The following is a 17,711-nucleotide window of genomic DNA, read 5'->3' as shown; positions in this document are numbered from 1 at the left end:
AATATTTTGATAATTTTGCCTCATGTATGTTTGTTACGTAAAGAAGATGGGCAATCAGGGGCACATCTGTTGATTCATTGTCCTTTTACAGCATGTCTCTGGTATTGGCTGTTTTTCACCCTTGGGGTACATCTGGTACTCCCTCAAACGGTGGAAGGGACTGTTTCTCAGCTATCTGTTGGCCATTTGCCTGCGATTGATAAGGTTATATAGAAGATATCTAAAGGGGTTATCCTGTGGGAAATATGGAAGGAGAGGAATAAAAGAACTTTTGATGGGAACTCTTTATCCTTTGAGAAGATTTTAACCAAAATTAAGCATTCTATTTGGTTGTGGTTGTTTGTAACTAAAGAATGATGGGGGATTTCAATAGTTGATGTCATGACAAATCTTAGCAATCTCTTTCTCCTTGGGAATACACGTATTAGACCAAAGTGTTTTTGGGTAGCACCTGTAGTTGGTGGTATTAAGCTTAATTTTGATGCGAGTTCTCTGGGAAACCCAGGAATTGGTGGTATTGCGCGTGATTCCTCGGATTTTATTGTCTTCTCTTTTGCTGGTCTGATTGGGGTAAAAATAGCTAATTTTGTTGAATTGCGTGCTATTTTGTGTGGGGTAAAAATTATGATTGACAAGAATATAAAAACTAATGTGTGGATTGAAGGGGATTCTTTAAATGTGATTAAGTGGTGCAATAAGGAACAGAAGGTTCCGTGAGAGCTTCGGTCATTGTGGTTGCAAATTATGGACCTGGTTGAACCTATTTTTGTTTCTTTCAATCATGTATACCGAGGAACAAACTCCATTGCCGATTATTTGGCCATGGGAGGTGCTTCGTTGCCTTCTCTTTTGATTTCTTATGATGTAATCTTTTTTTATTTAGTCATTAATAAAACTTTCGAATATTTGTCAACAAAAAAAAAATATTTTGATAATTTCCCATAACTTTAACCTAATTACTATTTTTTCTTATTTTTATCCCCCAATCAATGAGCCCGTTTTTATCCCCCCAATCAATGAGCCCACTAGAGAACCAGCATCCCAACTGGATTGCGCACAACTCGGCCACTATTCCCACTTTTTAAATAGAGTGACGTACGAGGGAAAAAACATCCACAAGGAGGGGCAAAGTTACCCTTGTATCATTCATCTCTCTCTTTGAGTAGAGTAGAATTACCCTCTACACAAACACCATATTTTGATGTATTGGTCAGTAGTGGTAAAAGTCATGTAGATCTACGAAAATCTGAAAAGTGGATGATTTAGATAATGTATTGCAAGTTATATTATTTTGAAGACTCAATTTTTTTTTTTTTTTTTTTCATATTCATTCATCTCATCGGGATGATCAATTAGAGTTTTTTTTAACATTAAAACAACCTTTTTCAATGGAATTTTGAAATGCATCTCTAATTCTACATTTTTAAGGTTACAACCTTGGATAAACACTTTCCTTATATAAATATATCAATTTCAAATACAATAATAAATATTATAAATAAAATTAAATTTCATTTAAAGAAGCCCTAATAAAATCTTTTTCTCCTTCCGTCTCTATATCCATGCAAAGGCACCTCCCACACAACCGTTCCGTTGCCGCCAGTGTGAGGGAAGAGTGTAGAGAGCGAGAGAGAGAGTATGGGTCATATAATTACACAAATCCGCAGTTAAAAAAAAGAAGAAAAATACGACTTTTAATCTTCTATCTCCGATTTCGTTAGAAAAAATAAATAAATTATTTTCTCCCCATTCGAAACGATTGTTCTCTCTCTTACCTCTCGAAGCCCTTGTTTTCCCCATTTGCTCTCTCTCTCTCTCTCTCTCTCTCTCTCTCAAAAGTCAAGTCTCTTATTTTCTCCTTTACCTCTCTTCTCTCTTTCTCTCTCTAAACAAGGCTTAAATTTTGGACTCTCCTCCCTTGTTACCTAGCCCCGAATAGAACCCAAATCTGAAGAAATCCGTTTCATTTCAGCGCCCAACGGTCGAAAATAAAGGCAAAAGCCCATGGGTTTTACAGGTACAAGCTCCACATCTTGAGGCCTTAATCTCGATTCCTATTGCTTTTTTACTGATTTATGTGGATTCGTTATGTGAATTTTATGCATTTTTCCAATAACTATTCTGGATGTCTTGTTTAATGCCGCCTCTCCTGGTTGTCAGAGGTTCAATGGATAATTCATGCTTTCTTTTGCAAATTATGTCTATTCGTTTTGTCTGGAGTATTTATTGCTTTTGAATGTAGTCTTTGTTGGGTTCTTCTCTTTTTCCCAATTTCTGAAGCGAATTCATCGAAGCCATGAATGTATGAACCCAACAATGTGTCGCATAATGTGGTTGGTTGAGTGTTGCTTCTTTATTCAACAGTTTCAATGTTCTATTTCAACGGCAAGAGTTTATGGGATTCTTTCATCATTAAAATAGGGATTTATGGTTTATGAATGGAGGTAGTAAAGTTATGGAATGCTATTAGGTTAAAAATTCTGCAATGTTTGGGAGTTTGCTTAGGGTTTTTGTTACAAATTTTGTATTTCTTTTGTTTTTAGATACATTCATTTATTTTGTTTGTGAATGAACTCATTAGCAGTCAAATAGATGCAGTAGATGCTCTGGGTTCGAGAATTGATTGGTAGATTATTGACCTAGTATGTCTGGTTAATTTTTTAATGATTAGTAAGTTTTTTTATACTTTCTAGTAGGCTTTTAGGTGCAGTTTAGGGTGTTTTTAGGTGCAGTTTAGGGTTTTTATAATGCTATATCCTTGTTTTTTCTGGACGTGTTCTTGATTACATTAGAAAGAAGCCAGCACATTTCAAAATTATGATCGTTCCATTGATATGGTTTCCATCTTAAATTAAATTTTGATTATTTTGAGAGCATCTGTATTGCATTGTTTTTTTTGTTGAATAAACAAACACATCCCTTCTTGGTGTTTTCTGTGAACCTTAATATTGTTCAACTATGCGGACTGGTTTTCTAAACCTTCAAGAGATAATACTTGTTGATTAAGCAAACACATTTCTCTTTGGGTTATGGAGATGCTTAAATGTTGTTAAGTACATGGACTGGACCTTCGAAGTTAAATAGGGAAGAGCTGAACTGTAAAGAGGAAGTTTACTTTTGGTCAGAAGCCAGCATGGAAACTTGCTTTACTACAAATGGCTTTGAACTTTAATACCTTGGTTGAATGATTTGATAATCACTGGTGGAGAGTTACGAAAATATGTAATTGAAAATGCTTATCTATTAGATCTATTTGCATATGTGAATAAGCTTTTATATTATGAATTGCTTGATTGCTATGGCATGGATGAAGAAAGAGTTGTGACATGATGGAACTGTGAAATTGTGAAGCATCAAAATTGAGTATAGTGAGAAATGAGGAAGATATATGTTTTTGTAAGCCATATATATAATTTAAAGCATATGTTTTCTGTAGATCAATAAAAAATTTGTTTTGTTATTTGGTTCTTAAGGTGTCTTAGGTTTTTGAGCTCTTGGAATAATGCCATTTCCATTAGTCTATGGATCAGTCAAAGTGCAATTCTAGGTCCTGTTTGCCACCGGTAGTTGGTTGGAAACTTGACATATATACTAGTTATGTTACTGGTTTTCAGATTTTGTCAATGCAGTTTTCTTCAGTTTTTGTTTTTCTTTTGAAAATCTTCTCTTTACTTTCTAGTTCAGCACATATTCATTGTCCTTTCTCTTTTTTGATAATCATTAATACATTCTTTGAACATTTTAAAAATATTCTTAGAAGAATAACTTAATAAGAAATATAGTCAAGTTGTCACGATGAAGGAGGACACAAATCAACGATTGTTTTGGCACCTATTCATGCTTGAGCACCTGTTAATGATTTTATTGAGTACAATTCTCCAATTACCTTTTTCGCTGTTTCTAACAAATGTAACATTGATTTGTTAAAACTAAGGTTTTAATACTTGGCTCAGCTTAGGCTTGGGACTTGGGGCACGCCCAGACTTGCCCAAGTAGTGTACAAACCTGAAAAAGGCCTAAAATTTTGAAAGAAATACAAGAAATTACGTAAAGATAAAAAATTAATAAAAAGCAAAGTGGACTATAAACAATATTTATTGAACACTTCCTAAAAAGGAAAAAACTATAAGCAATATTAAAAATTCAGAAAAGATGGAAAAAATGTATAAAAATTGATCCAAAACTAACTGATTTATAGTTGGACATTTCAAAAAAATCGAAAAAAGGAAAATATAAAAATAGCGCATATGACAAGAAAAGCTCAATTATGATCATAAAAAAATGTCAAAATTAGATATAAAATATATTTATACATTGAATTTACAAAATATATGATTTTATGTATTTTTAATACATGTTTTATGGCGCCCAAGTTTGTACACAAGTACTTGGCTCGGCAAGGGGCCCAGTCTGAGTAACTTGGCCAAGTTCAGGTGGCCTCGGCCGAGTTTTACAATGCTGGTTAAAACTTGAAAGGTGTATTTGTATGTTAACAACTGTAATCTTGGGAACTAATTTTTGTCTTTTTGAAAGTGAACTCAAGGAGAGACTAGGAGTTCGATACCGTGAAGCTTGTCTGTCATGAGTTCATTTCCGTCTCTTAACCCATGGATGATATTGACTACATTTCCCTTGTTGGATAATTGAGTTACTTTTTTTTTTTTTTGTGGGGGGCGGGGGGGGGGGTGGGGTGAGGGGAGAGAGAGAGACCAATTTTTGTCTGTGATCAATGTGATCTTGAGGCTTTCATATCTCAATTTACATGGTGTGTTACACTTGAGGCCATCTTGATTTTAGCTTATACAAGAAGAATTGAATCACTCTTACAAATGAAAGACATCTCTCAATTAGGAATTTGGCATGGTAGATTGGACCATCTCATCCTTGGTCATTGAGTGCTTGGTACCTAATTTATCTAATGTTATGAATAATTGTTCTACACCCAAATCAATGAGATGAGTGTAGCAAATTAGGAAAATTACATCAACAATCCTTCACATAGGACCCCTAATTGAGCTTTCAACCCCATTTGGGACAAAAACGCCCTTCCATATTTAACATTGTAAAAATAGAGATAAAATTTATTTCTCTTGTGTTGGTTCTTCTCTCGCTAAATTCTCTTCTATCTGTAAACTATCTTTCTTCCCTTCTTCTACACGCACTTATATTCTCCTGTCTTCCCTGCATTTTTCTCCTGCTGCAAAGCTCCAAGAGGACCATGTTCTTCACTCTTCCATAGATCAACCAATGTAGAAAAATGACCTGGCCATCTTATGTTGGTCTAGCCTGCCCCTTGTAACATGAACCAGTCAGTCCCCTCTATTGCAACTCTCTCATTATTTGTCTTAACTCTCTCTCTCTCTCTCTCTCTCCCTCGTATGGCAAGAACACCAAAGGAAGAAAAAACAAAACCCTAATTCAAATATTGTAATCCATTGACCTTTTCAAAGGAAGAAAAAACCAAACCCTAATTCAAATATTGTAATCCATTGACCAAACCTGTGATCTTTGGACACACAAAAGTCCTCTTTGGTGTTCACTCCAAGTTCCAAAGAGTATCAGGAAATATATCTTCCGATTTCGCAAAAATTTGAAAATGTTGAATTTTTTTTTCGTTCTGGATAGAAATCCAAAATTCTTATATTTTTTAGAGTTTTTCACTCTCTAAGACACACATAAGGGTTTGGGCCCTCTTTTTTTTGGGTGGGGGGATTTTAAAAATGCTGCTGGCCGAGGGTCTATCTCTGCCCTTGGTCAGGGTGCATCAAGGCGCCACCCAGGCACCCATCTTAAGGCGAGCGCATTGGCGGTGCCTTGGGCACCCTAAAGGCAAGATGCCTAGGAAGTCCGACTAAGAGGTGCCTAGGTGGTATGGCCTTAGGCCGTGTAGGCTGCCGAGTGGCTGGATTTGTTGAACATTGCCCTCATCGATGCACATCAAGTATTTTCCATGATTGGGTTTATGTGGAATGCATAATGAGAAGTAAATGATTAATTTTAACACTATTCTAGAGGGAGATGACAACATAAGTTCTTAACCCATTATCCTTAAAATTGGTGATGATAGGAGGGTTCAATTCTACAGAGACCATAGGCAATAACACTGTATGGATATCAAGTTTATATTCATATTGTTGAGGAAGAGGAAGAGAAGTACTAGGTGATTCGGCATAGTGGACGCTGGATACGCATGTTGGAGTGGAGCCAGTGTTTCAAAAAGCGCTAGGTGGCGCCTAGGCGACCAGGGGGTCCAGGCCGCCCAGCGCCTAGGCGGGCGCCTAGAATCTGGCCAGCCCAGTAGAAAGAAAAATGTTTCTATAGTCTAATAATATAAGTATAACTGTATAACACATAAGAGCTAGGGATTTAGGGCACATCAAATGTATAGTACACAAGTCAACATAGCACACACTCCTCCATACTCCATAACCATAAGTCCATTTTCAATTATCCATAGTTTGAAAGTCCACAGTCCACACATAGTTAAAACTTAAAATTTACAAATCAAATTACCAAAGTTACCAAAGGACTCGAAATCTTCTAAAAAACCCTCTTATAGATTTATAAAACATAGAAAACTAAATCTAATATCAATGGGTGATGCTTAGATCAATTTGTCGTAACTTTGAGAAACCTTTTGATCCTATGGAAATCATCAAAAACTAGTTTTTTGGGTTTTTCTCTCTCTAAAATAGGCTCCAAAATCTATGGGTATTTTTCCCTTTTAGTATTTAAAAAATGACCAAAAAATACCCTCAACAATGGGCATTTCTGCCCCTGGGGGGGTGCCCAGGGTTGGGCGCTGGGTGCCTAGGCGAGCGCCCAGGGATATCCCACCTGATTTGGCCACCTAGGCCTGAGCGATGCACCTAGGCTTTCTTGACTACCTAAGCGCTTGGTGGTCCGCTGCGCTTGGTGGTCCGCTTTTTAAATCACTGAGTGGAGCAGAATGATTGGACATAATTGGATTTTTAGTGAAGGAATGGGCTCGAAAATCATGCATCTGAGAAAAAAGGAAAGTAGTCAACTACCATAGCTGATGCCATAGACTGTTTCTTCATATATGAATGTTTGGACACACCTCCTCAGTAAGCAACTTATGTTTGGTCTGAACCCAAAAAAAAGCCATTTTTGTTTTGGTTGTCCTATAAAAGTAAATCGATCATGACAGTGTACCTCACTACTTGTAATTTTGGTTTTATGCACTTCTCCCTTCTGTCAGGAGGATGCAATATTGTGGATCCTTCAGTAATCTTGGAGATGATTTCTTTAGCAATTTTCAAAAGGAAAACTGTGAAACATACAATTTATCTGGTTACAATTGGAAATATTAAGTAGATTTGATTATATTTTGTAGGGATTCATGCTCTGGTATCAGTCAGCTGTTGTTTTTTGCTCATTGGGGTTTCCAATGCTAAATATAGACAAAATGGAAGGCTGGAAACCTTTACAGGAGGCTGGATTTGATGTAACTTCTAAGGTCCTCTGAGACTATTATATGTCATATGACAGCACATAGGATGGTTTTAGAAATGGTATGTGATTTTCAGGGGATTGTAGTCTCTGTGATGTTGAAAGTGCATAGGGAAGCTAATTGGGAGGTAGACTCCACATGAAGGAGTTGGTATTTGTCGGGGGAGCCATTAGATCTGTGTTTATGTGTCCTTTGATTGCATCTTTGATGCTATTTTCTTTGTACCCCTGCTTAACATTTTATGATTGTTGACAAAAAGAAAGCTGCCCCTGATGCTGATGATGATGATGAATAAAAGAAAGGTGCCTTTCACTGCCTATGTTTCAGCTCCATCGGTTAAACAGTGGGATAGTATTTTTTACTGTCTTTAGAAAAATGCTTACTCCTGGTTGCATTTGGACGATTATTTCTAATTGTCCTGATGAGCTTTGCTGATGAATCAGCTAAAAGGTGTGTGGGTTGCAGGGAAGTAAATTTTTGTTTTCACTTAGAATACACAGCATCCTTGTGTGCAGAAAACTGTCCATCTGTCCTTTTTTTCCCCTGTGAATTTAGTTGATATAAACAAAACCTGAGAGGCAAAGAAAAAGAATATTATTTAGACAAGAGGCAAATAAGATGGTAGTCTCAATAGCATGGGGCTGTGCAGTTACAGCTATTGAAATTCTGGTGAGGAGCATGTGCATGCACATTTTGAGTGTTAAAACTTGTGACTTTTAATGGAAGTTTAAGATTGTATGACTTGTATTCTTGTTTGAATTTATAGGTGTGTCATTTGGGTCTGATTCAAATTGGATATAAAAAAGACTTGATGATTTTTCTTTTTGGGTAGGTGACCTCAAAATAATTAATAAGACTGATGACTATGTAGATATTGATATGTCAGAAAACTTCAACCATTAATTTAAGTTACTAAATTTGTTTGTTAGATGGGATTAATATCAATAAGCAAACATAGAAAGGGGACCTGCTTTTTAATGCTGGAGGTGCAAGCAAATTTTAAAGTGCAATGTTCCTAAGTGTAGCATAGCTATTGGGAGTTGCACACCTGGTTTGATGGTCAAGTTGTTGAAAACTGGAGCACTATGACCCAAGTTTGAATCCTATTAGTGACCTACCCATAAAAGAAAAAGAAAGTAACACAGGTCTTTTACTGGGATTTGAAGATGGAGTTGAATATCATGCCATCCTGCGGCTCATGCAGCCAAATTTTGGGAAAGGCAGGGAAAAGATACAAGAAATATGTTTTCCATGAACTTAATGAAGGGAAACCTCAGTTTTTCCACCTTTATTTCATGAATCTTTACCTCCTTTATTTCACGTTTTACAAAAGTGCCACCCAAGTTTCCAAAATCTTTCAATTGTATCACATACTGTAGATTTTTTATTGCCTACTTCCCAAAATAACCATTAATCATCCTCTCTCACACTAAACAAAGAAAGTCCTATTTTCTCTGCACCCAAGCCAAACACCTCAAGGTATCTCTCTCTTTAAACCCGGATCTCAAAGATCCGTTTCTCTGTGTGTACCATAAAATATCTCTCTCTCTCTCAACTCAAATCTCTGAGGTCCCCATTCTCTGTATCTCTAGCCAAATTGGAAATTCTAAGCTGTCTTTTTGCAAATCCCAAGAACTCCATTCTTTTCTCTCTCTGCACCCTAAACTCTCAGTCTACCTAAACTTGAGAACCCTATTCTCCTCTCTCTCTAATGGTTCAAACTTCTGCCTATTTTCATCATCCATAATTTACGAGGGTCTGCCCTTGCTCCTACCTTCTTCCTTTGCCAAGATCTTGGGCCGGCCACTTTCAGCCCAAATCCAAAGGCCCCATCGCTCTCTCTTATCCTAAAACAAGGATACCCATTATTTCTCTCATCCTCAAACTGTATCCTGTAAGTTCTATGAGTTTTCATTGTCATCTATAGAACAAGGACTAACACACAATAAACAATTTGCTTATCATAATTAATGATTGGTATTTTGCTTGGGAACCTTGAATATAAAGGAAATGGCATGCGAGCATTGGTAATCCTCATCTTTATTTCCATGATTGGCTACTATATGTTGAAGTTGTTTTTGAATATTAGATCTAATTTTGTAATATTGCCAAATAGATGTTAATAATGATTGTTGTAGGTATAAGATATAATTTCGGGTAATGATTTTCAGAAATCCAAAATTGCAGGAGATTATGTAGAACATAGTGAGAGAACACTGTTATCTTGGCAAGTTTTTATTGTTGTATTCTTTTGCTTGTTTTATTGATCTAATTGGAGGTCTTGAGAGCTAAAGATTTTCTGTATATAGAAAAGCATAGAAATGTAGTCAGCAGCTTGTTTGTGGAGAGAGAGAGAGAGAGAAAGCATCTGAACTTTCGGTAGAGGAGAGAGATTGGGGTTTCCATTGGGTAGTTAGAGAGCAAATGGGACCTTGGTGGTGGTTTTCATAGAGGGAGAGAGGGATTAGTCGAGATTGGGGCTGTACAAGTTTGAGAGATTGGAGCTTCGGGTTTTAGAGAACCTTTGGCAGAGGAGAAGGCAAAGTTACCTAAAGGGAATTTTCCGAGTTGATGGTGAAAGGTCTTCAAAAGTCGTATAAATAATACACTCAAGAAAGCTGGGTGGCATTTTTCCAGAGCCTAAAGTACAAGTAGCAATTTTGAAGATTCTTGAAAGTATGCTGGCAGAACTGAAGTTTACCCTTTTATGAAATACTAACCATTTGTGCCTGTACCACACAAGTTCTTGGTAACTGGATCTTTTTCTCAATGCCAATCATGATTCATGAATCCAAATAGTATATTTATATAGAATCCCCATGGGGTTAGAATTCTCATATATGACTGCAGGGTAATTGTGAGTTTATTATAGTTGACTGTCACTATCATTTGGCATTGTATGTTGTTTGTATTGTTCAATTTATGTCATGTTGATGGGAGCGACATATTTTTATCTCCAGCACTTTGCTGCTGGTTGTCCCCAACAGAGGGGTTTATTCTGCCATGATAATGTTCATCCTGTAGATTATGCCTGGGTAGATGATCGATGTTGTACTGTAGAACCACACATATACCTTGGAAGAACAGCTAATGTCCTGCAGTTTCCACATCCAGTGCATAGTTGAATATCCAGCTACTGTTATGGGTGAGAAATGCAATTGCAATCATAGTTATCGAAACCGGACCGAACAGGTAGGCGGACCGGTCAGACCACCAACCAGTGACTTGGCCGGTCTGACATGAGCACTAAACCAATATTTCTTGAGAAGCAATCAAAACTAGTGATTGTTTGACTGCCAGTTTTGCCGGTTCTTTTGGATGAACCGACCCAATCTTCCTCCCACCTCTCTTTTTTTCTCCCCACCTCTCTTGCTATTTTTTGGTTTTTCCTTTTTTCTATGTTTTCCATTTTGCTTGCACATGATATTTTATCTCCAGAATCTTTAATCCAAAAGGCCTCAAGATTTTGGCCAAAATCGTCACCCTAAATTGTTAAAAGCAAATTTTTTCTTAACATTTTCTTTTTTGCTGCACTTTCTCTTTTTATTTAAAAATTTTCTTTCCCTCTCTTTGAACACACTTTTTTTTCTCTCTCTTTAATGGGGGCAAAGGTGTACGTGGTTCTTCCTCATTGACTCACTTGAGCTTTATGAATAATGATGTCATAGGTTATATTAATTTTGATGTAATTTACTGAATTGTAAAATCTTCCAATACTTATTTCTTTGCACTAGTTGGAATTTTTTACGATAATTTTTTTAACCAAGCTTTCAATGGTTTTAGTTAGTGTTTTTCTTGTTTATTTTTTTGAATTGTTGAGTTTTAATCAATTTTTAATTTCATATATATATATATATATATATATATATATATATATATATAGTCAGACTGGTTTTAAGTGGGTCAGTCCCTTTGCCAGTTCGAGCACCTATCCGATCCTGATAACATTGATTGTAATTGTTTGGATTCACGCTTTTCTGTAGATATGAATCTTCGTTCATGTTGGCCATTGTTTATGTGCTATTCAGATTGTTTATAATCCAAAGCAAATGAAGCATATTGTATTGGGGGAATTTTTTAGTGTAATTTGGGTTCAACCCATAATCTTCTGGAGGCAAATTGACTTTGGGTACAAAATTCTTGCTAAATCTAGGTTTATTGTTCTTTCAAAAATTGCTTTGAGAAATTTATTATGATTTGGATGATAGTTTGCGTCATTATACTTTTGCACCTCAAGCTCCCTTCATATTGACCTTTCCCTTCATATTATGTAACAGCCTTCTTGACATGCACTAATCTTATCACCAGGGCATATTAGTCAGGTGCTTGAAGTTGTAAACTTTATCTGAGTGGCCAAAGAGACCTTGTTCAGTTCCTTAAAACTAGTTGTCGAGTTCATAGAACTCCCTATTTACATGTTTCATATATAAGTTGCAGTATGTATAAGATGTCAGCCTTAAACAATCAAAGTAAGGCGGCCCTCCAAACTTTAGTATGAAGTGGAGATGTGCTTTCGGAGTCTTATGTGATTGTCGCAAACTAATGAAACTGAAGGGGAAGTAAGACGAGCCAAGCTTTATAGGACGGAATGTTGGGCAGTCAAGAAGAAACATATTCATAGAATGAGTGTAGCTGAGTTGATGATGTTGAGATGGATGAGTGGCAAGACAAAGAATGATAGAATTCGGAAGATATACATCAGAGGAAACTTAGGAGTGGCTCCAATAGGCGAAAATATGAGAGAAAGTAGACTTAGGTAGTCTGGTTATGTGCAGCGTTGTCTTAGAACAATACCAGTTAGGAAGGGTGATTTGGTTCAAGTGGAAGGCTTTAAAAGAGCAAGGGGAAGACCTAAAATGACATGGATGGAAGTAGTGAGAGAAGATATAGTAAACCTATGGTCTGACTAAGAGTATGACCCTTAATAGAGTAGAATGACAGAACATGATTCAAGTAGTTGGCCCAAATAGTTGGGATAAGGCTCAGATGATGATGATCATGATGACAGATGTTGTACTAATGTGCCATTGATAGAGAATATATCTCTCGTAGACGTAACTACGATCATAGGAGAGGGAGTTAAGGGTTCATTGGGTCATTCACCAAGTGAGCTCTCAAGGGTAATGATGCATAGATACCTGTAGATGCTTAATGTGCTAGGGTAGGGTTGTACCATGTCGACAACGATACTGATAAGGTATACTGATTGGATACTTCTAGATATATACTTAAAGGTATATGGTTATAGAATGAAATAGTTGTTTATAGATGCCTTGAAGATGGGATTCTTGTATCCGAATCCATATCCTGAATTGCTAGAAATGCTGAGTCGTATCGCACTCTTTTGTATCTTTTTCTGTATCCGTGCCTCTATCTAGCATTTACCTCAAGGGGTTTGACGGGCTGTATTTGCTTCAAGAGCTCTTTGATTGTGCTACTTCTAAATTGTCCAAATTAGTAGGCAACATACTTCCCCAAATGGCTTGGAGTTGTTCGCTTTTGAAGATTTTAGATGAGCTGATTTATCAGCAAGATAGGGGGTGGGGAATCTTGACTTGGACTAGAAGTTATAACCAGATGTAGTTGGTAAATGGGAATTTAATAAAGATGTGGTCTTAAGTTCCATATTCTCTTTCTACAGCTAGCATTGGTTCTCTTTCTGCAAAATGCAACTTATCAATTTTGTGGGAAACCCAGGTGTATCAGGACGCTCGTGGCTGAGCTGGTCCAGCTCAGATACTGTTCATGGTCTTATTGATTGGTGATTTATCTCTTATCAATGCATACACAACTCTTGGCTGATATGATGCCACTACTCACAAGCTTCCGTGTTAGTTAGGAGCTTGGGGGGAACAAATTGCAACCCTTGCATGAGACCAACACTTCATTGCAGTAGCATTAAAATTGCTAGAATGGTTTTCTGAGTAGGGGAGAAACCTAATCTGTTTTTTTAAGATGTGCCTAACTTACTTCTCAGCACCACGAGTGCTAAAGTACTTGGGAACTGAATCCAGTGTGAGAGCCTTGCCAGGAAGATGATAGTTTGTAACTTGGGTGACTTCAACTCTCAAGTGTTCAACTAACCAATTTGTACAGGAACAGAAATAGGTAAAATGGAGTGGTGATTATTTGTTGTTCCCTCTTGACCTTCCTCAGAATACGTTTTTTTCCTAGGCTGCATCATGTACGTATTTGTTTGTTTGTACCAGTGATTTAAAAAACGTCGGGTCGACTCGGAATTACTCGGTCCGACTTGGGAATCGGTCACCCTATGCCGGTTTTGTGAATATATAGGAAATCGCCCAAGTCTAGAAGAGAGCCGGCGATTTGCTACAGTAAAAACGCAGTTTTGCTACAACTTAAAAAAAAAAAAAAAAAAAAAAGCCGTTTTGCTACAGAAAAAACGCCGATTCACCAATTCAGACTAGTTCTTGGCTGGTTCACTGTTTTGCACGTGTTTTTTTGCCTGTTCACTATCAGTAAAACGGTGATCCTGACCGGTTTTTACAATGCGCAATCCTAGTCACTGATTCGTTTTCTAAATCACTGGTTTGTATGTATTTGTTGGTGAAATTTTGCCTTAAAGAGATTAAGAAAGTAATGAGCAAACTACTGTTTACCAGAAACACATTAACGAGGTGTGTACAAATAGATAAGAAGAATGTCAGAGCTACACATTAGATGAAACACTGGGCTATCTTCTACTTCAGTTATTGGTTTCTTTTTCTTTTGTGCTGGTAATTATTTGTTCTAGAGACAGTTCACTTTTCCTCATAAAAAATTGTTTGTTCTAGAGATTTAGGTTGTGAACCAGGAAGTTACCTGTGTAATTGACATGCTTGTTTCTTTGCTTACAAGCAATAATTGAAAAGCTCCCATGGAAACCAGATTGCCTCCATTTTTTATTTTTTTTTGAGTAAAGTTAACTGTATTTCATTGGCCAAAAAGACCGAAGTTACAGGAGGTGTGGTGACCCCAAGGGTGTACAAAAAAGGACAAGAAATGGTTGAACCATCTTTTTCTTTGCAATGGATTCTGATTATGGACTTTGTTGAGATGTCAAAATAGAACTAAATCCAATATTCACTTCTGTTGCTTCTTTTCTTTTCAGTGGGGACTTCTGTTGCTTCTTCACTAAGTAGTGTTTATATTGTCCATCGAACACAATTAGTATGAGTTTACATCTTCTCTTTGCCAAAGTTTCTCTTTCTAGGAACCTTAAAAAAAAAAAAAGGAAAGATTCTCTAGGAGGGCTGATTTTTCTGCAACTTTTTCTCTCTCCAAAACCAGGCATTCATCATTATCTTAACTGCAAAATTTCTTATAAATATGCACTCCATCTGAAAGAACAACTTATTCTCTGCAGAGAATCTCTAACAGTTAAAGCACATGCTTCCCAATGGTCCAACAAATGATTGATGCAAAGTTCAGTGAGTATGGAATGGCCACTAATACAACCACTGATAGGCAGCACTCAACCCCTACAAAGAAGGGGTCATTGAGGGATATGCAGAATGATGCAAAGAGCACCAATGGCCCTGAACCCTCAGGGATCCCTCCGTTGCCAAAAGCCAGAGAGCCAATAGATATAGCAAAGGCCTCAGGTGCCAAGAGACAGAGACCCAACTGCTTAAATCCTAATTGTTCGATTTCTGCTCTCTGTAGCAACTGCACCAATGGACATTTAGTTTATGTTCGTAGAAGAGTTGAGCAAGAACCAATAAGGCCACCATCATGTACTATTAGCAAAGCTGAGCAAGAACCAATGGAGACACCATCATGCACTCCTAGTAGAGCTAAGCAAGAACAATTAAATCCACCATCATGTGCTAGTAGTAGAGCTGAGCAAGAACCAATGAAGCCACCATTATGTACTACTAGTAGAGCTGAGCAAGAACCTAGGAATACACCATCATGTACTATTAGTAGAGCTGAGCAAGAACCAATGAAGCTGCCATCATGTACTACTAGTACAGCTGAGCAAGAAACAATGAAGCCACCATCATGTACTACTAGTACAGCTGAGCCAGAACGAATGAAGCCACCATCGTGTGCTATTAGTTGTAGCTTAGAGAAAATGGACTCCTTTCAGCTAACAGGGTCAGTTTTGAAGCCTGAGATGCCAAGTGACTGGGGGTGTAAAAAGAACCCTACTTTAAGCCCTAAAATCTCGTGTTTTGCAGCTTTGGCCCCGCTACCAACATCTTCTCTTGTGACTTACAGTTCAGCAGGGCCATCGGTTCCTCAATCCCTTGGAAAGAACAACAATTTGTCAGGTTCTGGAGACCCCAATTGTGGGGATGAGAGAGGTCCGCAAGAGGCTTCTCTCCAAAATTTGAAGGAGCGATTACATCGGCTGGAGGTAATTTTGAGGCAGCTGGATGAGTCGAAGCAGGAGCAATATGTTCAAAGTAAGTGTAATACATGCTATTTGCTTATGTTTGGACTTTTAGGTTTGAGTGACAGTATGTGGATGGGTTTGTTGCTTGGTAGTGAAGCCCGTATGCAACATTCATGAGAGAGAGGGAGAGAGTGAGGGGCTTTATGGAGATGAATTCATTTGCAGTGAACACAAATGGCTCTGTTCTGTAAATGCATGTGCATGGAGAGAGAGAGAGAGAGAGAGAGAGAGAGAGAGAGAGGGTGGGAGAGAGGTGGGAGAGAGGTAGGCGGGGGGTGGGTTTGGGGGGTGTGGGTTCTGTGGTGTTGAATTCTTTGCTGTAAACAGATAAGGTGGGTCTCTCATTCTATATATATATATAGAGAGAGAGGTGCATGCTTTTTGGGGGTTCTCTCATGCTACAAACACATTAGTAAAATTTTCCCTCTTTTTTTTTTTTTTTTTAGTTTTTTTTTTTCTAGATGGGATAGTGATGGTTTTATGAACTGTAATGATACCCAATACTCGTTATTTCTTAGTCTATTAGTTGATTTTTCAGTTTACCTGTTTCTTGTTATTTACTCATTTCTTTGAATTCACTCTAAATCAGGGCTGCGATCCCTACCGGCAGTTGCTAGAAGCAAACATGCGGTGGAGTTAGAGAGGAGAGTAATGAGTCTTATGCTCGAGGAAGGTAATGGCTTGCTTCACATTGCCCCACATTAATTCGGTTTCCTTTTGTGTTACTGTCCAGAACTTTTAAGAAGTATTGGATTGCTCTAAGAGGTAGAACTGGATAATAAGTCTGCTGTTAAATTTGTTCCAACAATGCTAAAAGTGAAGGCATATCTTCTTTTCTTTCTTGCTCTAAGATGGGTTTGCTTTGTTCTTTTTTCTGAAGGCAAGGAGATGAAGAGAATGAGGGTTCTAAATGTGTTCGGAAAGCCGGGGTGAGAGAATCCGTTAGTTTCCTTTACTGTTCCCACTCTAAGCATGTCGTTTTGGAGCAAAAAGGGCATGTTGTACACCACCATTTGTATCTAGCTGATACCATAATAAGCAGTTGAATCCTAATTTTGGGTTCAATCAGAGACCATCGCGTAGTGATAGAATTTACAATTATTCATGAAAAGGTGCTTCATGAAGGTACTGGAACTTGGGAAGAGAAAGGAGTTCAGTTGTAAAGATTCAAACTCTCTCTCTCTTTCTCTCTCTCAAAAAAGATTTTTTTGCTCTTGGTGTGGAGCAAGAAAAGGAAACATGGATGAAATTGTATTTCTATAGGAAAATTTTACCAAATTGTGAGCCGCCATCTTTAGCACATAGAGTGCAGTGGCTGAATATCAATGTCTCATGTGCTTGCATCTAAAATTTTGTTCCTAAAATTCCCTATGTTTCTTATGATGGCATCAAATGTGGCATTGAGATCCTGTGCTTTGAGCCGGTTTTGACCATCTCTCTCTCTGTCTAGCATGTGCACCAGGCTGCACTAAATGGGCAGTCTCTGATTTGGATCACATGTATGTGCTGCTCTCTCTCTCTGCATGGGCATTATGACCACACTACTGGGAAAACATTCCATCTGCCCTTTGGCAGGCATCTACAGTGGTTCACCGTCCTCAATTTTGGGGGCTTTAAAGGGCGTCTATTATTACCCTCCGAAATCTGGTAAACACATCCTCTTGGCTGGATGACAAACCCCCTGAAATTGAACCAGGAAAAAGGACTCATTGTTTTGGACTCAGTAATGCAGGCAGATCATTGTATAGGTGGCATATATTATATTTTTTAGAACCGAAAATTATTTTTTTAGATTAATTGTTTGGTAACGATGAGCAACTTATAGAATTTGGAGTT

The 17,711-nt window shown here is 37.6% G+C and overlaps 1 protein-coding gene across 2 annotated transcripts; it reads left to right on the top strand.

Moving 5' to 3' along the window:
- The first annotated feature begins 1,562 nt into the window (after window positions 1-1,562).
- Window positions 1,563-17,239, top strand: LOC18424053 (uncharacterized). 2 transcript variants are annotated; one of them, XM_006828654.4, is made up of 4 exons: window positions 1,563-2,017; window positions 14,841-15,885; window positions 16,465-16,548; window positions 16,756-17,239. In XM_006828654.4, exons 2-4 carry the CDS (start codon window positions 14,874-14,876, stop codon window positions 16,806-16,808), a joined length of 1,149 nt encoding a protein of 382 aa, XP_006828717.2. In that variant the 5' UTR covers window positions 1,563-2,017; window positions 14,841-14,873; the 3' UTR covers window positions 16,809-17,239. The 2 variants fall into 2 exon arrangements, with proteins under 2 accessions (XP_006828717.2, XP_088703655.1); XM_088847529.1 differs by lacking the exon at window positions 1,563-2,017 and adding an exon at window positions 2,081-2,162.
- Window positions 17,240-17,711: the final 472 nt, after the last annotated feature.

This window comes from Amborella trichopoda, chromosome 9 (genome assembly GCF_054954075.1).
Source record: "Amborella trichopoda isolate Santa Cruz 75 chromosome 9, AtrichopodaSantaCruz75HAP2 v2.0, whole genome shotgun sequence".
NCBI lineage: Eukaryota > Viridiplantae > Streptophyta > Magnoliopsida > Amborellales > Amborellaceae > Amborella > Amborella trichopoda.
Note: the sequence above shows the minus strand (reverse complement) of the source record. Positions and strands in the feature narration are given on the sequence as shown.